Below are 24,622 nucleotides of genomic sequence, written 5' to 3'. Positions count from 1 at the left end.
GCTCACCATCTACACAACTTCTGTCTGCTTACTCCTCCTGGGCTGGTGGCAATTCAGTCACTGCCTGAGTCTTCTGGCCACATGAGTCTCTTGAATATTGAAGAGCTATAGAGGACGCTGTCTTAGGCTAACAAATCCTCCCACAGCTGTACCTTAGCCAGCTCCTCAAAAGAACTCGTGAAGCAAGCAAACAGTGTGACAAGCAAAGGGTGAATATCAAGAGGATTGAGACAGTCTTTTTTATCTAGTGGCCAACAACAGGACAAGGGGTAAGGGGCATGAGCTGGAATGTGGGAAGTTCCACTGGAAAGGAGAAAGCTTTTTGGTGCTGAGGTGAGGGAGCCCAGGCTGCCCAGGGAGGGTGTGGAGGCTCCTTCTTGGGACGTTTCCAAACCTGCCTGGACACGTTCCTGTGCCCCTTGAGCGAGGGGAACCTGCTGTAGCAGGGGATGGGGCTGGATGATCTTTGGAGGTCCCTTGCAACCCCCACCATTTTGTGAATCCCAGTTCATGTTCTGCAGCAGCTCCTACAGAGAAACATCCATCATTCACCTGGGACGCACAGCAGCAGAGCTCCTCCTGAAGCACCTGCACAGGAACCCCATCGTTTCCCCCTCTTCTGGGGGCAGGTCCGAGACGACCGCGGCGTTCCTCAGGGCCTCGCCGTGCCGCTCCGTGCAATGCCGGGCCGGGCTGGGCCGTGCCATGCTGGGCCGGGCCTGGCCGTGGCCCTCGCTACCGCGATGTGCGCTCCCGTTCCGCCTCGGCTCCGGCTCCGGCTCCGGCCCCGGCTCCTGCCCCGGCCCCGGCCCCGCCACCGCCGGCCTCCCCCGTCCCGGCGTGCCCCGCGCCGCCGCCACTCTGCCGCCGCGTCTGTGGGCGGAAGCGGGCGGGGCGGCTTGGGCTGCGCCTCGTTGTGGGGCGGCCGCGCTGGGACAGGCCCGGCGGAAGGTGAGCGGTGGCGGCGGGGGGCAGGGGAGGGGGCTGCTGCTGCTTGTGCTCCTTCCTCCGTTCTCTTCTGGGCCCCTGGGGGCGGGGCTGAGCCGAGGTGGGGTGTGAGGGGGGTGTGTTTGACGCTGGGAGGAGTGTGAGGGGAGGGATGGGCCCTGAGGGAGTGAGCCGGGGGAGAGAGGGTGGCAGGGGTAATGTGAGGGTGTGCGGCTGGGTGTGTGGGTTCCTTGGGGTGCTTGAGGGGAGTTGGGGTCTTGAGGGATGGGGTGAGCAGAGGTGATGTGTATGTGTTGGGCATGGGGATCCTGTTTTATGGACATTGCGTTTGTATATCCCTTATGGTGCTTGAGAGGAGTGCAGGGAGTTGGGGTCTTGAGGGATGGGCTGAGCAGGGGTGATATGCATGTGTGTGTTGAGGTGGGGATCCTGTCTTATTGTTGCTGGGTTTGTGGATTCCTTGCGGTGTTTGAGAGGATTAGAGGGAGGCAATGAGGGGAATTGGGGTCTTGGGGGAGGTGATGGGGATGAGAAGGAGTGATGTGTGTGTTTGGGATGGGGATCTTGTCTTATAGAGTTTCTGGGTTCCTTGTAGCGCTTGAGAGGTGCAGGGGCGAGGGATGGGGATAAGATTTGGGGGAGTCTGAGTGCTTGTGGGGAGACTTACCAGTATGAACGAGTGCCCTGACAAGGTGGTTGACTGTCGAAGTGTCTGGGTTTACTGAAGAGTGTGGGAAAGGGGTGCTTTTGGCGATTTTGTGATGCTTAATGTGAGGGGAAAGAGGAAGGAATAGAGTTTAGGTATGTAAAATTCAGTGAGTGAAGCTGGAAGGGTTGTTAGTTATGGGGGCCAGTGAAGGGGCAGAGATGAGCTGGTGGGCTTTAGGAGGCTTCAGGATATGGATTAGTGAGGGCAAGCACATGTTTGGGAGGTGGGGTTTGTAGGAGCCTATAGGCTGTTGACATCCACAAATACTGTTTTAAAAGTTGAGGTAGCATCATGCTTCCAGTTTGCTTTTTGGTTTTAATTCACTGCTGAAGGGAGAAGGACTCTTGTTGCACTTTGGGTCTGTGATAGCAGTAGCTTGGTCAGCACTGAGAGCATTGAGGGAGAACAGATGGGTACAGTTACTGCAGTCTTAGAAGATGAGAAATTTAACAGCATTTCACATTTGCCTCTTTGTATATGTGAGAAGAGGATAAAATCCACCTTATGGTCCTGCAGAGAAATAGTAACTTTCTCTTGTAAACCATGTGTCTTGTTGGTTGAGACTGAAGCCAGCACTTGAGCTGCAGCTCTGTGAAATATTTTGTGTTTGACTGAGTCAAAATGAATCTCTTTTGTTTGTATTCTGGCATCCAACTTGTAGCTGTCTGTGACTTCCTCTGAAGCTCGAGGAAAGATGCGTTAGTTGCAATAGTTGCGATCGTGTATCAAGCCATCATGTGTACACAAAACTTCATAGGCTGCTTCAGGAGCCTCCTGGACTGTGGTAACATTCACTAGAGCTTTATGCTTCTCTTTCAATATGGAAATCAGAACTTGACAAAGTAGTTGGATGTTGTTGGGGTTGAAACTATCCCATGTGCAACCTCGAGAAGGAACAGAAGTGTGGCTCTGAAAAGGGAGAGAAGACAAACGCTTGAGAGAGATGCTGGTAACAAGACATTCCTTGTTAGTGTTATGCCATGCTTAGAAGGAAGCTTTCTGCTTTTGATGGTTAGATAAAATCACCAGTCTTCAAGAAATCAAATTAATTCCCCTCATGAACTATGTACTGGTTTGCATTTGCTCTCCTAGCCTTTGGAGTAGATTGTTTTCTCCGTACAGACAATAAGGCAGGAGTTTGTCTAGCATTTGGAGAAATGTGGCACTTGTGAATAGGGTCTAATCTTATTTGAAGGAGCTTATGTAACTGTGTAGTAAAGTGTAAGAGGTCTGATTAAGACTGCCTTAATAATCCCTGCATAGTCAATGGGGAGAGTTGGCTGCTACTTAGGAAGCGAGGGATGGAGGAACTATGCTTCAGGTAGCTTCTTAGCTGCCTACTGTGGGCATACCCTGAAGATTCTTGTTTGTTATAAGACTGGTAAATAAATACTGTTATATGAGTCTTACACTAAAGAGCTTTTTTTTTCCCTGCTGAAGTGTTGTACAGATGCCTCAGATAATGAAAACACAGGATTTGTGTAGTTCAGTCATAAATCGTAACTTGTTCTTCTGAAACAGTTGTTTAAGATGTTTCTCAAGGTTTTGCCTGCTTTGTGCCAGTAGAATAGGTGGCCTGACATACCACAAGATTTCTGAATACCACAAGATTTGCTCTCTGCTTAATCAGAAGACACATGTACATTGTCAAAGTTCAGGACTTGAGTTCAAAGGCCTGCCACGTAAGGTCAGTTGCAGACACTTTGGGCTGCTAGTCGTGTGCAAATAGAGACTGGAGGAGGAAAGGGTAGGTCTGTCTGAAACAGTAAAGTTATAGATTGACTTGGTTGTGTGCACACGTTGGACAGTCTAGTAAGTTGTGATAGTATGTGTTCACTTGCTGGTGATGTGGCAAGATTGACTTGCAAGTAATTAAATTTTCAAGGGAAGTGATGTTAGTGACTGTTATTTGCCCTTGGCACAAAACACTGATGTGCAAGTGACAAGAGGCTTGTGGTAAAGGCAAAAAAAAAAAACCCCAAAGCCTTATTGAAGTGCAGTGCCAGAGGCAGGAGAATGTGGAAAAGGAAAGGAGAGGGCTAAATGGGTCTGAGTGATAGCTGTTTGATGGTAAGAGTTAAACACAAAACAGGTGAGTCAGTTGCATGAATTTGTTTTTAGGCTTTAGAGGTGATGTTGGCTTTTGCTTCTTTTAGCTGTACCTCTGCTACATTTCAAGTAAACCCCTCAATAAAGAAAAAGTTGTTTGGGTTTTTTTTAAAGCTCTTCAGAAGCCTTTACAGGTGCTGTTCTCAAATCTCACACCTTTTTGCTCTGTTTGAGAGTAGGGGGGTAGTGATGCAATCATTCCTTTGGACCATGTAAATGGGAGCTCTGTAAGAAGCAGAACCGGTGAATGCATTTCCACGTGTTGTGCCCTGAGGTTGTGCTCACATGCTCTCTGTTAGATTTGAGTCACTGCATCACCTCTTCTCTCTGTTGGGAATGTACATTACTTTTATATGTTTGCCTATCATCACAAACCAAAAGGCACAGAAGATAACTATCCCATTTGCAATTACAGCTTGATTGTGTAAGCCTCATGTCCTCAGGCAGCAAAACTAACCACTTGATAGGCAGGTAGGCATAAACAAATCAAAATCAAGCCTTTTGGATGAATAGAGCAGTGATAGTTGATAGTCTGATAGTGTGTCATAGCAGGTGTATTCTCCAAGCATTGACTATTCCTCCAGTGAAGTCTGGCATTTCATTTGGAAATCTGCCTGACGGTGAATGATACCAGATCTTTCACAGGAGAACAGAGAAACGCTCTGATGGGCAACTGATAAGCAACAAAGCTGGTGAAGGGTCTAGAGAACAGGTCTTATGAGGAGTGGCTGAGGGAGCTGGGGATGTTTAGCCTAGAGAAGAGGAGGGTGAAAGGAGACATGAGCACTCTACAGCTACCTCAAGGGGAACTGTAGTGAGGTGAGGGTTGATCTCTTCAGTAACAAATAATAGAACATTTAGGAAACAGTTTCAAGTTGCATCAGGGGAGGTTTTATTTTCTTTGCCTTTTTTGTGCTGACTTAAACTGGAGATTTAGAGCTGCTGTTTTACAGGAAGCTAGAATAATTTAAGAATGGTTGGGGCATCAGAAATATTTTTTCCTATCATTTCATAGTCTCAGTGCATTTAGGAGTTGATCTATTAGATAAGAAAATGAGTTGTTTGTTTTCCTTTGGGCAAAATACTTTCTAGGATGTGTTTACCCACTGTGTGGCAGATCTGAAGCTGTAAATATATATAATATAGATCGTTAGTTTTCTAAAATGTTTGTTATGGTTATCTTTCAGAGATTATGTGAGCTGCTGCATTAGTCTTCTAACATCTTGCACTGGATACTCATGGTATGTCTGAAGGACAGATCTCTCATGTGTTCTGAATGTGCCAGGTAAATCCCAAGAATAACTTTTCATGTGAGATTTTGACCTGTTCATAGAATCATAGAATGGTAGGGGTTGGAAGGGACCTTTAGGGATCAGCTAGTGCAGCCCACCCTCGTGCAGAAGCAGCTCCACCTAGATCAGATCACACAGGAATGCGTCCAGGTGGGATTTGAAGACCTCCAGAGAAGGTTTCCACATCCTCCTGGGTAGCCTGGTACACTCTGAATGACAGCACAGCCTCTGGAGAATCAGCCAGTGCTCCCATTTTGGTGTCGTCAGGGAACTTGCTGAAGGTCCCTCTGTCCCCTCATCCAGGTGGTTGATGAAGATGTTGAACAAGACTGGCCCCAGAACCCATCCCTGTGGAACTCCACTGGCCACAGGCCTCCAACTCCATTCTGTGCCATTGATCACCACCCTCTGGGCTCTGTCATTCAGCCAGCTCTCCATCCATCTCACCCTCCACTCATCCAACTCACACTGCCTGAGCTTTCTGATGAGGATGGTATGGGAGACAGTGTCAAAAGCCTTGCTGAGGTCAAGGTAGATGACATCCACTGCTCTCCCCTCACCTAGCCAGCCAGTTATGCCCTCGTCAAAGGCTATCAGGTTGGTCAAACAGGACTTCCCCTTGTGAATCCATGTTGACTCCCCCTGATAACCATCTTTTCCTTCACATGTTTAGTAAAAACATTGAGGATGACTTGTTCCACCACCTTTCCAGCTATGGAGGTAGGGCTGATAACTGTGACCTCTGAGGACAGTTTGATTCCCTTTTAATAGCAGTGTTGTTACAAGAGACACTGTTCACTAGCATTGGTGAATAAACTCTTCCCATGTTTCTGGCTAGCTTATTGGATTGTAAGTAACTAATATCAGATCTGTTAAGCAAAGCATTTCGTTTCCAGGTTGTCCTCATGAGTACTCCAGTGGAGAATGTCCATGATCTTCTTTGCCTGTGTGGTGCGGGTGAGGGATGGCCTTCCCCTGTCAGCCTCCACAGATTTTCATCTCAACCAAGACTTTTTGGAATGCAGAAAGAGGTTAAAGGCATTATCCTCAATCCTGGCACAGTATCCAAGCCGAGGCACAGCAAAAGGACGTGACCTCAGCATACAGTAAGAACCTGCTTTTGCTTGGTTGTTTTTCTGACTTTAATTCTTGAAATGATTGTCCTGGGGCTTAGTTGAACTTGAAGGATTAGGTGTATTCTATACTGCTGTGGTGGTTTAGCCCTGGTTGGGTGCCAGATGCCCACTATCACTCCATTCTATCACTCCTCCTCAACTGGACAAGGGAGAGAGAAGTATAATAAAGGGCTTGTGAGTCAAGGACAGAGCGATCACTCAGCAATTAGCATCATGGGCAAACCAGACTTGGGGAGGAATGGTTTGATTTATTAATGAACTATCAAAACAGTCACAGCCTTCTTCAGGTATCCACCCTCTGCAGCGTCGGGTACTCCACGGGCTGTGAGTGGATCTCTGCTCCCCTGTGGCCTCCATGGACTGCAGGGGTACAGCTGCCTCACTGTGGGCTGCACCATAGGTCACAGAGGAATCGCCCCACATCCTTCTCCACTGACTTTGGTGTCTGTGGAGATGGTCTCACTCAGCTCTGCTGCGGTTCAGCATCTACCCAGCAACTTCTTACTCACAGAGATGTTACTTCAATCACTAATTGCACAGTTGGGTCCATCTTAGAATTGAGTGACACTGGCCTTGTCAGATACAAGTGAAGCTTCTGACAGCTCTGTGTAGAGAAGCCACTGCTGTAGCCATCCCCCCTACCAAAACCTGGCCACACAGAACCACAACAACTGCCTAACACCAGTCTGAAATCTCATCATACATGTCTAGATTGTAACCTCCAGTATTTTGAAACCTTCTTTTTCAGCCACACAGCTCAATTTAGTAAGCATGTGTTAAAGTTGCTTCATTTACGTGTCATGTTTTGTAGCAAATGCTTTCTGCTTGATGGGCAGTACTTGTTACTGTTAGCCATTGGGGTACCTTGAACTTCTACAAATTCCTTCTGAGATGGCATCCTGATGAATTAGTTCAGTCTGAACCTCAAACCCTTTTCTTCAGGGACTGTCAAGTCTTGCTGATGGCTCCTTTCAGGTCCCTGCAGTTCTGACTCTGGCTTGTGCAGAACTACCCTGACTCCCTCCTACCTGCTGCCCACTCCATTTTCTGAATACCAGCAGGATTCAAGTCTCTACAAGCTCTGGCTGATGGGTGTGTTTTGAGGAAGCCTGAAGCATACTGACAATACCCAGTGTGGAGAAATGTTGAATACTTGCTTTGATTTATTGGAAATGGATTTGCTTCTTTTACTATTATAATTCAAAGATGAGAATTTTCATTCACTATTGATTTTAGTTTAGTTCTAAAAATGAGTTTTAGCTTGTGGTTGCATTTCTAGCTAACAGATAAGTGATCCTGAGCTAAAACTGAAGTATCTCTTTTTTGGGGAATGATTGAAGAAAGGGGACACATGAACTTCAAACCAAATCATTTGGAAAAGCAGAGATTAGCATTTTAATTCTGTTTCCCTCAAAGCAAACTTTGCACTTTAATGGTAACGTGTTCTGCAGCTTTTAATCTTCTGTAGTGTCTACAGAAGCAGCTCTGAGTCTGGCTCTGAAATGAGGAGAGTGTAAACAGATACGTGGCAAAAAGGCCATAAATTATTGACAAGTGGGAAATGAGAGTTTTATGCAGGCATGGTGTTGATCCTCAGCTGTGAGCTGGGGACAGAAGGAATTTGGGGAATGTATCTGGTGTAGCAAGGCTAATGAAAACCATAAATCCCAAATATGTAGTACAGAGGTAAAATAGAAGCCATAAGTATTTCTGTAGGAGAGGGATGAAAGATATAACTAGGAGAAAAGAGAGAAAATAGAGTAATTGTTCAGCTTCAGACCTTTGTGTTTATACTGATTGATTGCTAAGAAATGGCTAACCTGTGAGGGAAGATTCCCTCAGTTCTCTCTCGGTGATAGCTACAAACCCCTAGTTATGGTGAGGATTGTGGAAGTTCACCTGTCTACTTTATGAGTGCTGACAACTGAACTAGGTGCCCTCACCCCCATCTTATTTAACAAACACTAGAGTGATTTATTTCCTCCTTAAGTACACACCTACATTTTGGGCAGATGAATCCCCTATTAAGTTTCTTAAAAGGTTTTTTGGTCATTTGCAAGGTGAAACTTCTGCAGAAAGATGCCTTTGGTGTTGGAGGACTTTGGTGTTAGGCTCTACTTTGGAGTAGAATTTTTATTGCCCTGTTTCTGATACAAACTCATCTTTTTTAATGGATGACTTAGCAGTGGCAGTGTTTGAATATCTTGATTTATGCAAGTTAACAAATATATCTTGCTGTCAATATGAAGTTACTGTGTTCAGAGGGAGCAAGGAATACATCTGTTTGCTTCTTGTGAACCAGATTGCTTGTTTCTCCTTTTGCTTGTGCAGTGCCACTGTGTTTTCTTTCAAAACCTCCTCACCTGTGATGTTTTCTGGCCATCTCTTTTCTTATTGACACGGTACAAGGCCAGCTTGAGAAGTTGTGTCCTAAATTTTTACTGATGCAGCAATTGAATGAAATCTGTATTTTGATCTTTAGTATGCAAAGGCACGTTGAATGAGCCAAGAATAACTGCTAGATCTGCAGGGGCTGCAGGACTATTACATCAGTGCAAATGATGTATGTTTTGCAATCTGCTCTTCCAGTGCACTCTTGTGGTGGTTTAGCCCTGGCTGGGTGCCAGGTTCCCACCAAGTCGTTCTGTCACTCTCCCTAAACTGGACAGGGGAGAGAGAAATATAACTAGTGGTTGTGAGTGGAGATAAGGACAGGGAGGTCACTCAGGGATTAGTGTCATGGGCAGAACAGACTCAACATGGGGACCAAAGGTTTGATTTATTAATGAACCATCAGAACAGGGAGATGATAAATAAAACCAAATCTTAAAACACTTCCCACCATCCATCTTCCCAGGACTCACCTTCGTCCCCTCCAGCAGCGCAGGGGACGGGGGATGGAGTTGCGACTTTTTTATTACAGATGGACTTTGCCGCTGCATCTTCTCAGGGGGAGGCCTCCTCACAATTCCCACTGCTACAATGTGGGGTCCCTTTCAGAGGAGACAGTCCCTCACCAACTGCTCCAACGTGGGTACTTCCCATGGGATACAGTTCTTCATGAACTGCTCCAGCATGGGGCCTCTCACAGGGGCAGCTCCTTACACCCTGCCCCAATGTGGGTGATCCATGGGAGACCAGTCCTTCAGGTACCAGCTGCTTCAGTGTGAGTCCCTCAAAGGATCACAGAGCAAACCTGCTCTGGTGTGGGCTCCTCTTTCCCCATGGGCTCCCAGGTGCTGCCAGGAACTTGCTCCAAGATGGGCTTTGCATGGAGTCACAGCCTCCTTCAGGCTTCCACCCACTCCGGCGTGGGGTCCTCCACGGGCTGCCAGCGGGTCTCTGCTGCCCAGTGGCCTCCATGGGCTGCAGGGGCACAGCTGCCTCACCATGGGCTGCACCACAGGTCACAGGGGAGACTTTCTTCAAGTGCCTAAGCACCTCCTCCCCCTCCTTCTCCACTGACCTTGGTGTCTGCAGAGATGCTTTCACATTCTCACTCCCTGTTGCTGCTGCAGTTTAGCAACTGCCCAGCAACTTCTTCCCCTTCTGCAATACCTTATTCACAGAGACATTACCTCAGTCACTAATTGGCCAGGCCTTGGTCAGCAGTGGGTCCACCTTAAAATTGACTGGCATGAGCCCTGTCAGATACAGGGGAAGCTTCTGGCAACTCTTTGTTTAAAGAAGCCACCCCTGTAGCCCCTCTGCTACCAAAACAAACCTGGCCCAGGCAAAATCACTACAAGTCTGTGTATTTTGTTTTCAGACTTAAACTGAGCTATTTGTCATGTTCAGCATGACTCTCTTCACCTTTTTAAGTTGATGTTGCCTTTTTTTTCTATTTCAGTTTCCTTTCTTCTGGGGATATTGCCTGCATGGCAATCTGTTCCAGCAATTACTCAACCATCATGGCATTCTGCTTCCTCGAGGAGCTTCAGTGGGAATTTGCTGCTTCCTATGATACAACAAGCATCAGTTTAGCTTCCAGACCATATGCTTTTCTTGAATTTGGTTTGTAACTTTGTTCTGTAATAGTAAGAACACCGTGTCTGCTACTTTTGTGGTGTTAAACAATGTCTCCTGGCCAAAACCTGATGATGAGAGAGAATTTGTGTATGTGCATATGCATGTGTGGGAGATCTTGTAATTGCATTAAACAGATTATTAGTTTTTACAGTTCCTAAGGGGCCATATAATAGATGAACAAAATGCTGTGATGATTGATAAACAAGCACAGAAGAAAAAGAAATGCCCATCTAAACCACTTCTAATGTAAAAGAATTCTGACAAGGGGAGACAGATGGGTACAGGAAGGAAGGGAGACAGAAGAGGTTATTATGGGCAGCTTCTGGTGTAACTTAGATTCACATAATGCTCATAACCATGCCTGGTGTTTCTTTTTTAACCTCATATAATTGCATAAGGCTCTTCTTAAAGACTCCCCCATCCTTTTCTTTCTACTCCATTTTGTTACTGTTTTGGGTTTTTTTTTCTTCTTCCCGTGTTTGGACCCAGAATGAATTTGATGGCTAAGAGCTTGGCCTTTTGCCTGGTAGTTACAGGTAATGATAGCAGGCTGGTTTAAGGTAAAACACAGGATTATTCACTAAGGAATGCTTATATCACTGTGTATTCTAACACAACCTAACCTCCTCCTGTGCAGTCTCATAAGTCATGCTCAAGCTATTCCAAATGTATCACATCCAGTAGTAGCTGTGGTCAACCTATGCAAGTCGTCTAGTTAGTGTAACATCTTCATGATACTGATTTTGCTTGAGGCTGTCTTAGTAAAATACATGTTTCTGCATTTTCTTTTCTCAAGCATTTGAAATGGCTCAAATTTGCCAAGATCTTTGCACAAGTAATAGGAAGTAGCAGTACCACAGTGAGGTACTCCAGCTCTGGAGATGGGAGCAATTTGTAGTCAAATTCTCTACTTGGTCTCAGTGCAACTCCTGTCAAACCAGCAGCCACATTTGTGGGAAGGGATTTGCTTGCAAATGGTATTAAAATTAAAGTGTAAGAGGTGAAGCAAGGTGATCTGTATGTAGATCTGGGGCTTGGGAGAGAAGTAACCTAGGAGAGGTTGCTTTTGTTTCCTAACCAGTGGTAGAGATTTATACCTGGAGCTAATAAGGAATGAAGAAATGAAAAACAATCAAAAAAGAATGCCATGATTTGATTAACAATTCTCTAAAGCACTTAACCTTTCAGAGCTAACTGAGGCATGGGTTTATATTGTTTCAGATAACATCATTCAGAAAGTTAAATGCCATTTTAACTGTGTGAGGGGCTCTCAAAACAAGGCCAACTGGGAGAAGGTTGAGGAGGAGCTGAAGTTTCACCCCCCAGTTCAGCTGAAACTGGAGGACACAGAGCTGATGAATGGGATGGCCAACGGTGGGCACACAGGCGTTCATGTGGAGGTTGGTAAGTTACTACTACACACAGGTGACAGTAGATTTCCTGAACCTGACTTTACAAACCACAGGCAAACATGTAACAGCAGCAGTTCCTTTGGTACTGAGCTATCTGTGTATCACATGGATGGAACCCAAGAAGGAGGATTGCCTTTCTAGACTGGTAAACAACATTTGGTCTTTAGATTATAGCAGGTATGCCTCAGAGCCTTTAAGGACTCATCACAGTGGGATTTTTGTTCAGCTTGTTTATATGGACAGTTGTAACTGGACTTGGCATTTTCCATGTGAAATTCTCCTGCTTTTAAAGTAGTTGCTTGCTAAATTTTCTGTGACATTAAGTCATTGCTCCAATAAGTCGTTGCTGGTTGCAAACTCTCACAGAAGCTACATCATTACAGTCTGAGTGAGTTGCTTCATCTTTGAGGAAAGAACAGATGAGAAGAATAGGAACTGAGGGTAAAACTCCCCTACCCAGACTATATCTTACATTGTGCTCTCTTCTTTGCTTTCTTCTTTTACCTTAGTCTTTAAAATGTAATGCATTTGACTAAAATTCCAGGAGAGGATATGTATGTCTGTATGAGCAACTCACAGAGGCTGGACAAGGGGCTTTTTAGTAATGAATACTTACATTTACCTGCTTTTAGAAATACTAACCTCTACCCATCTGTTGTAAAACTGACGTGTGATTTATGTTTCAGTTATGTAGTCCTGCCTACTTCCTCTACAAAATCAAATCATGGAATCAGTATGATTTAGCTTGGAAGAGACCTTTAAGATCATCAAGGACAACTCTAAACATAATACTGTCAAGTCCACCACTAAACCACATCCCTGTTTGAATCATATTAGCATGGTGATTTAAATGCATCTAGAGCACCATGAGCTTGCATTTCCTCTTTTTTTTTTCCTTGTTGTTCTTGGCTTATGAAACACTAATAAAATTAAGTTCCAGTTGCATCATTTGCTGATGGATGAGCTGGAATCTAATTTGACACAGATATTTTAAATTAAAATACAGAGAGATTAGCCAGAAAGAAGAGAAAGATAGAACTGAAAACATTTGATCAGTCAGATTTTGAAATGCTTGAAGGTGAAAAGTTTTCCTGATGTGACAAGGCTTAGCAATTCTGCCCTAGTGTGTACAGTTTCAGTGCCAGTAAGTGTTTGCAAGCTAGTCTGTGTCCACAGGTCAGAAATACATTTTCAGTTCCTCCATATCCTTAATTGCTTCTTTTTTTGCTTTCCATCTGGCTTTGTATTTCTGGCTGTTCTCTCTGGTCTAACCCAGATACTCTTACAGATTGTTCTGCCTTTGTTTTAAGGATCCTGTTTATGATCATCTGTTTCCCTCAGCTGGAGTCAGCTTTCCTGGCTTACGTGTCTCTCCTCTTGTCGTTACCTCCCAGCTGAATCCCACTTTGCTGTGTGGATACTGTTTGTTCCCATATTATTTATATTCTGCCTCTGCTATACAAGAGACTTTCTGAGCATTGACTGAAGTGTTGTGATTGTAGGAGAGCGGGATTTAATCATGTCTGCTTCTGTAGTGATGATAGATCAATCATGGGATTGATCAAAACATCAGTTTCCCTACGTGCTTGTAGATAGTTCCTGTTTTCTTTTAAGATGTGTGAGCACATCCCCTGGCTCTTCCTTTTAGTGTGAAAAGAGCTTAAAAAGGCAGGGCAATTTTGTCCTGGTTAGTATATATAGGAACAGTTCTTTCTTCTGTTGATTCCTTCCTTTGATAACTAAACCCATCCGAATTTTTGCTACATAGACGCTGGCATTGTACCCTTGAGCACCACCTTCACAATCTCAGCTCTTGCAAAAGCCTCACCTTGTGTCTCAATACAAGCACAGCTCTGGAGGATGGTGGGGTGTGTATACAGAAAGGTGAAGTGTAAGGAGCTTTGTGTGAAGAGGGAGAGTATTCCCATCAGAACTGGCTCTATGGAGTAGAAGAACAACTTGTGCTCTTCCTCTAGGAAGCTGTTAAATTATGCAGCATTGTGCTGATGAACATTCTTAGTCTCTTGTAGGCATCCAGGGAGTCCTTCACAGAGCCCTTTTTAAGGTATTCTTTGAAGATGTCTCACTTCTCTCTTTTGTGTGCTTATATTTTATCTTAAAATGTTTGAGTCTGATTTCATTTTTTTATTGTGCTCCTGGTGCTGTCTTTATCTGGAGCTTTGAGTATGTGACTCATTATCAACCCCTTGTTGTGATATGCCTTGAAGAGACAGAATGAAGCTTGGTACAGGCATTTGTGTCAGTCTCCACTTAAATAGCCAGAGGCTTCTGCTCAAAAAATCTTTTATAGGCAGAAGCTCCAATTTCTTCATTGTGTGAGGCTGTTTTCACAGAATTGTTCTGTACAGGTTCAAACCTGCAGATGCATTTTTCCTGGGTGCTAGATAATCCACAGTCCCCAAAACATCTTCTTAATGAGTCTTATACTCTAGGCACAACTTTTCTACTTGAAGAGTGAAATCAGTTTGGATCCCGTTTAGCATTTAATTGTGCTGCCTTGGACTAAGGGTGCTTGTAGCTTCTTGTTCCCTTGTTTAAGGTAATGAGCAATTCTAGTATGAAATTCTCTTTACACAAATGATTGAATTCACACAAGGGAGCCTTACAGTTTTTTTCCTAGCAGTACCCATCTCACTTGTTTTGTGGAATTTGAGTTTGTGGGTTAAATCTCAGAATGATACAGCAGAAATAAAGCTCCACAGCAAAGAGCTTCAAGATCATTTTTCACAGAATCTGAACTCTGAATCTCCCCTGCATCTGTGATAGCAAATCTTTTTATCCTACTGGATTAAAACCAGTACATAAAACTTGTATATAATATTCCATGTGGTTTTCAGCCTGCAGAAGCAGAATATTGAGACTTGCATTGTTCTTCCCTAGGGGCTGCAAACTCTTTGACATGTATAGCTTGCAACATCCTTTCCAAAGAACAGTAGATGCTTGATAATGTTTCTTGGTTTGAGAGACACTGGCCACCTCTGAAGAAAACTTTAGAAACTGAAGAAAAGTTTAGAAACTGAAGAAAAAACAGCAGTAGCCTGTATTGTGAAATTGCCACAAGAGACATGCCTGGCTGCACCATTATTTATCAAAAGAATAGGAAACTGAATACTCAGGTCAGTGAGTGAGCAAAGGTGCTGGTACAGCTGCTATTCAGGGCACTGTTTGGACCTTAAATTTCACTGTGCAGAAGAGAAGTGAAGTTGTCTTTGGATGACTGGGTGACTTTCAGCATTTCATTTGCACGAACGTGTGTGTGACAATAATGTAAAGTAATGCCACATAATGTGTCATATATCAAATGGAATGAATCAATTTCCTTTTGCAGCTGCTTTGGAGATGAAATTATGGAGGTTTGAGTGTATGCCAGGTAAATTAATTACACAGGCACTTATAAAAGATACTTTATATCCCTGTATAAATTTGGCAGTAAAGTTTTACATCCATCTATCAAAATCTTGTCTTGAAGGAGAAGACACAAGTGTTTTCCTATCTTAAACCATGCAATACTGCAATATTTAACCTGTTCACAGAATCACAGAATTTTAAGGGTTGGAAGGGATCTTGAAAGCTCATCCAGTGCAACCCCCCTGCCAGAGCAGCACCACCTAGAGCAGATCACACAGGAGCTCATCCAGCTGGGTTTGAATGTCTCCAGAGAAGGAGACTCCACAGCTCATCTGGGCAGCCCCTGCCAGTGCTCCCTCACCTCAACAGGGAAGGAGTTTTTCCTTAATTGTATTTCATCTGTCACTAAAACAAAGCCAGAGATGATCTCTGCTGTATTGCATAGCTTGTCTCCAAGAGTCAGGAATTGGCTATGTCTGGACAGGAGGCGGAAGATCGTGAGGGCTTGGGGAGACTTCTTGAGGAGTCATTTGTTCTCTCCTGTATCTTATGGATGTTGATGCAGGAAAGGATCTGAATTTGGCACCTAAGCTGCAAATTACCCTTCTTTTATTACACTGAGAGTGCTACTTGTGATCCAAGGGCAGGGAGGGAATGAAATGTAGGTGAGTTTCTAGGTGTGGTGTCGGTTGTTGAGTTTGCTAGTAGAGCTAGGGCAAAAAAGAAATACATGAGCTTTTGGACAAGCAAAAGCCTGTATCAGAAGTGGCAGATTCCAAAGTTACATACACACTGAGAAGGATTGCTTTGGCTTTAGTTAGATATGTATCACAACATCCTAAAGAAATGGTGTTTGGGTGTGTAGGTGTTAAATAGTAGTAGTGATGGTGGTGGGAGAGAGACAGGTGATGTGCTGCTACCTGTGCAGCCTAGCAGAAAGCTATCCATCTGTAAACTGTGGTTCAAAGACTGACTTGAATTCCTAGGCCCCAGTGTTGACCTTGTTCTGTCAGTCTGATGGGCCCAGAGGTAAGAGCAGCAGCAGTTCTCTCACAGATGTTTCTCCTCTGTGATTGTACTATCATCTTGACAACTCCTACAACAACTGTTCTAGCGGCAGAAATCAAAGTCCGTGGCCGCTGCAGATGGATTCTGGCAACTGCTTGATGAGGGCACCAAATGCTGTGTGGAAACTGTGCAGGTGAAATTACATTTGTCTATATTAGGATGAACCCTCAAACTGTCAGTGGGAAGAAATACAGAATTAGCAGTTGAGGAAGAGCTGCATTGCTGTCTTGCTTTTATGGGTGTCAGAATTGGCTTTCCTGGGGTACTTACAGCCTCTAGCTTTTCTACTGACCTCTGAAGAGTGTGAAGTATGCTAATCTGCTGAAATAAACAGTTGAAGAATATCTATGTGCACCATAAAAGAAGACATTAATGCCACATGTCTCAGGAACAAATTGTGTTGCTGAGATTGAAAACTACTCCAGAGCTCTTGTAGATTTCCAGAGGTCTGAAGAACTAAACAGTGTAATGCAACAAAAAAAAAGGTGTTTCTGTTCATAATTGATCTTCTCTGGAGAAAGCATGAAAGGTTTAGCAAATGTTTAAAACCCATGTTACAGGTTTCAGAGGAACAGTGCTGAATTTATCTGGTTTTTGCCTGTTTTAGTCCCTACGTACCGAATGCAGCCTGTGACTCCCCTGGGCATTCTGTCGCTTGTTCTGAACATCATGTGCGGAGCTCTGAATCTCATCCGAGGAGTTCACCTAGCAGAGTATTCATTTCAGGTAACCTTGCTTGAATTGAAAGCTGGAGATGAGTCAAGGGGAGAGAGAATAAGTTGAGTAACCAGATTAAGGGTGGCTGTTCTGCTTCTCAGAGAAGCAGAACATCTTTCCACCAGAAGTATTTAGTTTGTCCGAGGAAGGTACGATTCATTGCTTACCTGCCAGACCTCATGTGTCTTGTTCTATATTGCTGCACATTCCATTTTGTTCGTTTCTAGGGAGATAAAAATGTGGGGAAATATTTCAGTCTTGCCAGGCTGTGTGTGGATTTTGTTGTTTTGGGTTTGTTTCCATCCATGTGTTTTGTTTTAGATGCTCTTGTGTAACTATTTTAAATGCAAATACGAAACTGTAAACAAGTTTCAGAAGGGTAAAAAAGCCCTGAATTGCATTGTGGCACAGTTTTACTGAGCAGGAATTGTCACATCAGCCTCAATTTTTAGTACCTTATTCAAATGATATTGATTTTGCTGTTTCACACTAGTCAATCAACATAAACTGGGATGAGAGGTACTTGATGGAATACAGCGTGTTAAATATCAAGCAGTACTTGGTGAAAACTGTACCTGACTGTAGCTGTTTGTCACCTCTTTAAATCCAAACAGGAGGACCATGAAGGAATTGGAAATGTGATAGCTTTTTTCCTGCTTTTTCTAGCCTGTGTTTTTCAGGTATGTTGACTGTAAATAAAATGCTTTCTGGTTAATTTAGTGTTATGATATACAAGACAAAATAATTTCCAGCTAAGCAGAGGAACATTTGGGTTATTAGCTACAGCCTTACCTCTGAGGTGTTGCAGTGAAGGAGTAAAAATAGAACCATAGTTATAGAATCATTTCAACTGGAAGAGCCCTTTAAGCTCATGGAGTCCAGCCTCTGTCCCAGCCCTATCAACCACCAGCCTACTTCCCTCAGTGCAACATCCACCCAGCTCTGAAGCACCTGCAGGGACAGTGACTCCAGCACCTCCCTGGGCAGCCCCTTCCAATACCTGACACCCCTTGCAGCAAGGAAATTCCTCCTCACATCCGGCCTGAACCTCCCCTGGTGTAACTTGAGGCCATTTCTTCTTGTTCTATTGCTTGTTACCAGGGAGAACAGACTGACCCCCACCTCACTACAGCTTCCTTTCAGGTAGTTGTAGAGAGTGAGAAGGTCTCCCCTGAGCCTTCCTTTATCCAGGCTCAACAGCCCCAGATCCCTCAGCCCTTCCTCATATGAGACATGCTCCAAATCCTTTCCTAGCTTGAGTTATACAGTTAATCATGGAATCATTAAATACAGCTAAAGGTACAATTTGACCCTTGGCACATTGCCATTGCAATATTTTTCAGTGCTTTCATGTTGTGACCTACCAAATGGGGCTGAGCATGATAAATGAGTACTAGGCCAAAGATGGTTTGTTTCCCAAAGGAACAGAAACAATGTGGAACAGCAACATTGTTAAAAATGTTATAATTTACATTAAAAATGACTTTTAGTTCTTGACACAAACGTGGCTCCTGACTTGTGTCATATTTGTTTCCTAATGGATTATTTTCTCTGACCTTCATATGCAGAAGAGTTTGAATGAGGAAAATAATGTGTTCTCCAAGTGAGATCTTCTTGACAGGTTCCTTAAATGCCTAAAACAGTGATCCACAACCTTGAACTTGAGGGCAATATGTTGTTTGCCAAATATCCAGGTTTTAGGAAGCTGTAGTAGTTGTGTTACTAGTTGACAGAAGGAATAGCATAGTGCCCACAGTGTATTCATTGCTTAGTTCTGTTGCACTTGGCTAATGGTCTGGGGAGCTCCTATCTGAAGACTTCTGTTTATCTATGATATTTAAAACTTGCAGAGAAGCTATTTATTATATCACAATAGATACAATGTACTGTCCCTCAGCCTCCTGACACCTCTGCAGAGCTTTAAGGTGGAGATAAGTGATTTGGATCTGAATACTTGATGCAAGTCATTCCTTATGAAGAAAGGCTCTGTCCTGCTTTTTTTTTGCAGTTAGTACCTGAAGTCAGAGAAGCTAAATAAAGAACAGTTCTCCCTTATCCTTTTGATCTGTAGCAGTTATCTTCACAAAATACTTGTGCATAAATTGAGCTCAAATGTGAAGTGCTTTCTGCATGCTCATCTCTACTTGTGTCATCAGCACAGTTGGAAACTGTGACCTTAAGTGAGAAAGCCTGATCTGTTACTGCCTGAGTTAAAAAAGGAACTCCTTTGCCAGCACTTTGTGAGTTTTTAGTTTTCTCCTGTAAGGGTTGTTGCTCTTCACACTTACTTAGCAAGTGGGTTCCACCTGTTCCTGAATTTCAAAGGAAGAAGAGCCCCAAACCCCAGCTAGACCTATTAACAGAAATGATGGTCTTTCTACCAAGTCTAGTCTAGAGGATGAAGTCTTTGAATTACCACAAGAACAAATAAAGCAGAAGTGGGTTTGGTGTTGCCATTTTCCTGCTTCTGAGCCTTTGTTCTGCAAAAATTGCAGGTGGTTTGTGAAAACTGGCTCAGTTTTTGGACTTGGAATCACAGAATGGTGGGGGTTGGAAGGGACCTTTAGAGATCATCCAGTCCAACCCCTCTGCCAAAGCAGGTCCCACCTAAGTCAGGAACGTGTCCAGGTGGGTTTGGAAACCTCCTGAGAAGGAGCCTCCACACCCTCCCTGGGCAGCCTGGGCCAGGGCTCCCTCACCTCAACAGGGAAATAGTTTTGCCTTTTCTTTCAGACATAGGAATTGAAGGGGAGCTTTGAGCTTCTCAGTGGTGAGTGCAATGGCAGACACATCCACATGATGCAGTATGCCAGCAGTTCTCAGCTGTGTCTCTTGTCTCTACATACACAGTTCAACACTAACACCCTCTCTCTGGTCCTTTTGTAGTGTCACTTGTACCTGTTCTACAGCTCCACAAGGAAGATGAAGACACTTGTACTCTTTGTCTCGGTTTGCTTTTGCAACATTTACTTGTGTGGGTTACGGAACCTCTGGCAAATCGCCTTTCACATAGGAGTGGCATCTCTTTCTTCTTATCAGATCCTGACAAGGCAACTGGTGGAGAAACAGCCTGACTGTGGAGTGTGACAAAGAACTTGGGGTTTGCTACTCTATTTTTACAACTTTTTTTACATTAAACTGGCCAAAACTAGGTTGAGGTATTTGTAAAGCTCTGTGACAACGGTTTTTGCAAGGAGAGTATTTCAAAGCAACTTGAAGTAAAGTAGGATTCAGCAATGATGTCAAACATACAGTGAGGAATGGAGTTGTATTTAACATGGCATGTGGTAATTGTGCATGGCAGGTCTTATCAGGTATCATCAGCAGATGGAGGCTGTCCTTAAATGGGCTTCTACTCCTTGACTGATACCATCTAGACAGCATTTTGCTGTTTGCCTTACTGGCTTTGTAACAGTTTGGCAAGACACTGACTTGCCCTACCAATGCTTCTGAAAACATGAACATTGTGTAGTAAAATGCAGATGAAGTGGGGAGGGGGGTAACATTTTTGTCTATGTAATTTGTCAAGCATCAAGATTCTTGATAAGTGGAAGTAAAGGAGTTGTTTGCCATGATTAGATGAGTTCAATATCAGTGGGAAGAAATTGTTAGGATGAGCTTCAGGGTAATTTTTGTAGGTTTTGAAGGAAAGGAAGAGGCTGTGGCTCCTTTAAAGCTATAAATATCTCCTGGCTAAACAGCACATTGTAGTGAAGTATGTGCTCATTGGTTAATTGCAAATATGCTTGAGGCAGCATAAAATAATCCAAGTGAATATAAGCCATCTTTCAGCTCAAATGGCCCTTATTTCCTTGGTTAAGGCCACTCCTAATGTAAGGGTAATTCCATATTTTCTTGATCTGTGTGGGTAATAAATCTTCCAAGCCTGTTTGTGACAGGCCACTGACTCCTTCACCTTTTTTAAAAACAAAATTATAGCTGGTGAGTGGAAAACAATCTCCAGTAATGGAAAGCAAGAGCAGGTTCTCTTTATTATAGGAAACACCTTTAGTTAATGGTGTTATTACACTGAGGTGAGTTTCTGAGTGTGCACTTTGGAGTATAGTACTTAAGAACTGAAATGCTTAACCTCTGCTGCACTTGGGTGTTCTTGGATGTAGTGGATGGAGGTGCATATGGGCATTTTAGAACATACATGAATAACTTCTGCATTATTGTTAACAACCTAACATTTCAATGCAACTCTCCTTAGAGAATTGTAGAGTTTCAAACTGAGAAGGTGTAGAGAACTGTAAGTGTGTTGTAGTGGATGTATGGTCCTAGGTTTTCTTTCCCTTTTTCTTAGGAAGCTCTTTTCTGGTCACCAGACATCTCTCACCAAAGATTTCTTTTCCTCTCTCATAGTCTTTACCTCTGGTGGTTGCAAAGGGGTTAACATGATGCAGAGTTGTCTTCCTGAGTTTGCAGAAACACTTAACAAAATCACTTTCACGCATCTCAGTGAATTTTCATGATGCAAACACGAGTACCAGTGCACTGCTGGACCAGAAAGCTGTGTTTCTGCAGCTTTGAAACACTTGTGTGATGCAGCTGTCTGCAGCAGTGGCACTGATGGGCAGCCTCTTACATTTTCTAGGCCATCAAGAGACTTAGTGCCAGAGCTTTACCCAGTAGTGAAGTGTAGGTATTTCTCTTCCATCCCATGTTAGCCCATTTACTGTAACAATACCATTCTATGAGGAATACTCTAGTAAGAATAGTGGAGGAATAAGGGAACACTATTCCATTCTATGAGAGAGGATTAAAATAGTTTTTTCTGTCATGAACCCCCTTTTCTGCCAGAGTGTAAGTGGAGAAATGAAGCCAGATTTCAACCATTGTGCTCAAGACACTCAAATGACCCCACAGATGTGAGGGGTTTGGTACTGATGAGCTTTCCCTTTCCATGCTGTTCAGTCCTAGTTTCACTTGATCCCAGCTCATCCACTTGTATCCTCTAGCAGGCTAAAGAGTCCCAAAGAGCTTTGCAGTTTCTCTGCAGGCTGGGGTAAAGGTGGCCTGTAAGCTGTAGCTTAAAGGTATGCAGAGCATTCACAACTGGGGCATGAGGCCAGGGAGCCATTACTTTGCATTTATTCCTCATCTTTGTATTGAGCTGTATGGTAAAACAACCCCATCCCCATGCCAGGTGATGTTTTACTGCAGTGAGCAGTACCACAAAGTGCTCTCATAGCTGGTGTAATTAACATAATTAGAGGAGATAATGATTAAATGCAGCTTTTGTGTAACATTTCCTTTTTCCCCACAAAAATGTTTCAGTGAAATCAAACCAGACCATTTGGTTCCATTCAGTTCTGCCTTTGTGTCAGTTATTCTTTGGCTTTGTGGATTAGATGGAGGATGTGACTAGATCTTTTCTGCTAAGTGAACAAAGCTCTGGTTTGCTGTTAGTCTTAATCCCTTTGCAACCTCCATTTGTTTTCTATTTTGCCCCTGTAATATGGATAAACTAAATGAGTTTTACCTGGATTATTCCATGTGCATTAACAGCTGTGCACTCGGTAGGTTTGGGTTGTGATTCAGGGATGAGGCAGACTATGTTGAATGGCTTCTGTATCTGTGTAGTGTTTATACAGTTAAACTTTTCCTTCTGGTGAAACAACAGGAGGAGCAGAATGGTTTACTTTGATCTCAGTGCTTTAAGATTTAATAAAAGAGAATGACTTGCAGTTTGAGGAAACAAAATCTGACTCATAACGTGGGATTTATGCCTGTAGTGAATCAAATCCACACACAGGACTCCATCCCTTTTTGTTCAGCTCCAAACTGTTTAATGTAGTTTGAATTGCATCTCCTTCACTCTGTCAGTTAAGATAAGCCTTTTGGAAACTTTTCCTCATCCAGTGGCTCAGCACAAGAAAGTTGGCAAAGGATAAGCTTGATCAATGTAACGATTTGCAGAGCATAGTCACCTTATGAAGCTGATCATTTTCTGTGGCTCTGTTTCCTTTCTTTCTTTCTCCCAAAGATCTCTTTAAGTTTGCAGAAGGTGGGCTGGTACCTTTTTAGACATTTTTGCACTGTATTAATAATTGAACCTTGTAAATGTGTATAAAATCATTTTGCATGTATATATGTACATAGACCTAATAAATGGCTTTTTTCTTTTGTAATGGTTTTCTTCATTTGTAGCTTTGAAGTACCTGAGTATATAGGAAATCAGGTAGGTTAACCATTTCGTGTTCATGTTCATCCTCAGTGTTTCATGGGGCAACGTTCAAAGGATTCAGAAGAATAAACTCAGTTTCTTCTCTCTAACAAGTAGTTTCAAAATCAGAGTGTTCTCAGATGCTGTTGGAGTGATGGCAAGTGCTCTCTTACAGAACTAGCAGTATGAGCTCAGAGTGGCTTTTCAGAGTCAGTGTGCTCTCTGATACCTAACCTACTTGGGTGCACACTGCCTCTATTTGCTCAGGGAGCATTAGGTATGGTTTTAATCTATCAGCACACTGAAGAAGGGACTATTTCTTCAGTGGAACTATATAAATCTATTTATAGATATGTATATAGAAACTTGCTTATCAAAGCAGCAGGTTGTGGTAGGCTGTTAGTATAGTCTTTGTAGCTTTAACAGTTAAACACCCATGTTGTGTGGCTTTTCCTGCAAAACTTGCATTTTGGAGTATTGAAGTATGTGAAGTAAGATTGTAACATGTCCCTGGGGGTCCTTTTCCTGTTGTTTCACAGTGACTAGTGGAGATTTTGCAGATCACTGGCAGGTTTTCACCCTAGTCTCTTAATGGCAGTAGGCCTATTAGTGCTGCTGGTCTAAGGTAATGTCATGGTTTGACATGACAGCCTTTTCTGGTAAGGAGGAAGGGGCTGTAAAGATGACTCCTGTAAGAAGTTGCTCACAACTCTCCCCAGCTCTGAGCCAGACCCACTGCTGGGGCTGAGACAATGAGACGCCTCCACCATCACTTTTTAAGAAGAAGCTGGAAGAGGAGGTTTCTTCCTCCATCTTCTTCCTTCTTCTGCCCCTTCTTTTCCTTCTGGCTGGTGGTGGTGCAAGGAGTAGCAACAGTGAGAGAAACAACCACGCGGACTCCAAGGTCAGTGATGAAAGAGTGGAGGAGGTGTGCTGGAACAGAGACTCCCTTGCATCCTGCAGAGAGGACTGGTGAAGCTGAGATTTATTTGCATTTCTTTAAAGACCCCACATCAGTGGTAGAGACTCTTTTTGATAATGAGCCCATGTCAGGGGCAGAGACTGATTTTGCTAAAGCTGGCCCCAGACCAGGGGCAGTGATTCACTTCATTAAAGGGCCCGAGCCAGGGACAGTGACTATGGCTGGAGGAGGCCGTGTCCCATGGAAGGGACCCAACCACTTCACTGCAGACCCTGAGCCAGGGGCAGTGATTTTCTTCTTTAAAACTATGGCTGGAAGAGGCCATGTCCTGAAGGAGGGGCCCTTTATCACTGTGGCCAGAGCAGGCTGTGTCCTGAAGGAGGGGCCCTTTATCACTATGTCTGCAGCAGACCGTGTCCCGAGGAAGGGACCCAATATCCACAGCTGTAACTGTGGGGAAGAACCACGACAAAGCAGCTCATTAAACTTATGCCCAGAAGAGGCCTTGTCCCAAGAGAGGGACCCTGTAACTGCAGAAACTGCAGCCGTGGTGAAGAATCTACACCAGAGATATTCCCCAAGGACTGTGTCCCGTGTGAGGGACCCTGTATGGGCAGAAGCCGCAGCTGCTGGGAACAACCCACACCAGAGAAGCTCGTTAAGGGCTGTGTCCTGGGGCAGGGACCCCGTGTTGGAGCAGGGGAAGGATGCCAGGAGTCGTCCTCCTCTGAGAAGACAGAAG

General features: G+C 43.8%; 1 protein-coding gene across 2 annotated transcripts; it reads left to right on the top strand.

Annotated features, from left to right (window-relative positions):
* Nucleotides 1–873: 873 nt before the first annotated feature.
* Nucleotides 874–22,918, top strand: SEC22C (SEC22 homolog C, vesicle trafficking protein). 2 transcript variants are annotated; one of them, XM_061997072.1, is made up of 8 exons: nt 874–951; nt 4,954–5,007; nt 5,955–6,164; nt 10,045–10,208; nt 11,445–11,627; nt 16,680–16,798; nt 17,404–17,469; nt 19,676–22,918. In XM_061997072.1, the coding sequence occupies exons 3-8, from the start codon at nt 5,983–5,985 to the stop codon at nt 19,874–19,876; spliced, it is 915 nt and encodes a 304-aa protein (XP_061853056.1). In that variant the 5' UTR covers nt 874–951; nt 4,954–5,007; nt 5,955–5,982; the 3' UTR covers nt 19,877–22,918. The 2 variants fall into 2 exon arrangements, with proteins under 2 accessions (XP_061853056.1, XP_061853055.1); XM_061997071.1 differs by having other exon boundaries at nt 4,954–5,051.
* The last annotated feature ends 1,704 nt before the right edge of the window (nt 22,919–24,622 follow it).

This window comes from Colius striatus, chromosome 5 (assembly GCF_028858725.1).
Source record: "Colius striatus isolate bColStr4 chromosome 5, bColStr4.1.hap1, whole genome shotgun sequence".
NCBI classification, from domain to species: domain Eukaryota; kingdom Metazoa; phylum Chordata; class Aves; order Coliiformes; family Coliidae; genus Colius; species Colius striatus.
The sequence above is the reverse complement of the archived record's forward strand: the minus strand, read 5'-3'. Positions and strand labels throughout refer to the sequence as shown.

Excerpts from the sequence above, each read along its gene's own strand:
- SEC22C (XM_061997072.1), top strand. The coding sequence starts at position 5,983 with ATGTCCATGATCTTCTTTGCCTGTGTGGTGCGGGTGAGGGATGGCCTT. Across the intron at positions 10,209-11,444 it reads ATATGCTTTTCTTGAATTTG|ATAACATCATTCAGAAAGTT; the intron begins GTTTGTAACTTT and ends ATATTGTTTCAG. Across the intron at positions 17,470-19,675 it reads TTCTAGCCTGTGTTTTTCAG|TGTCACTTGTACCTGTTCTA; the intron begins GTATGTTGACTG and ends GTCCTTTTGTAG.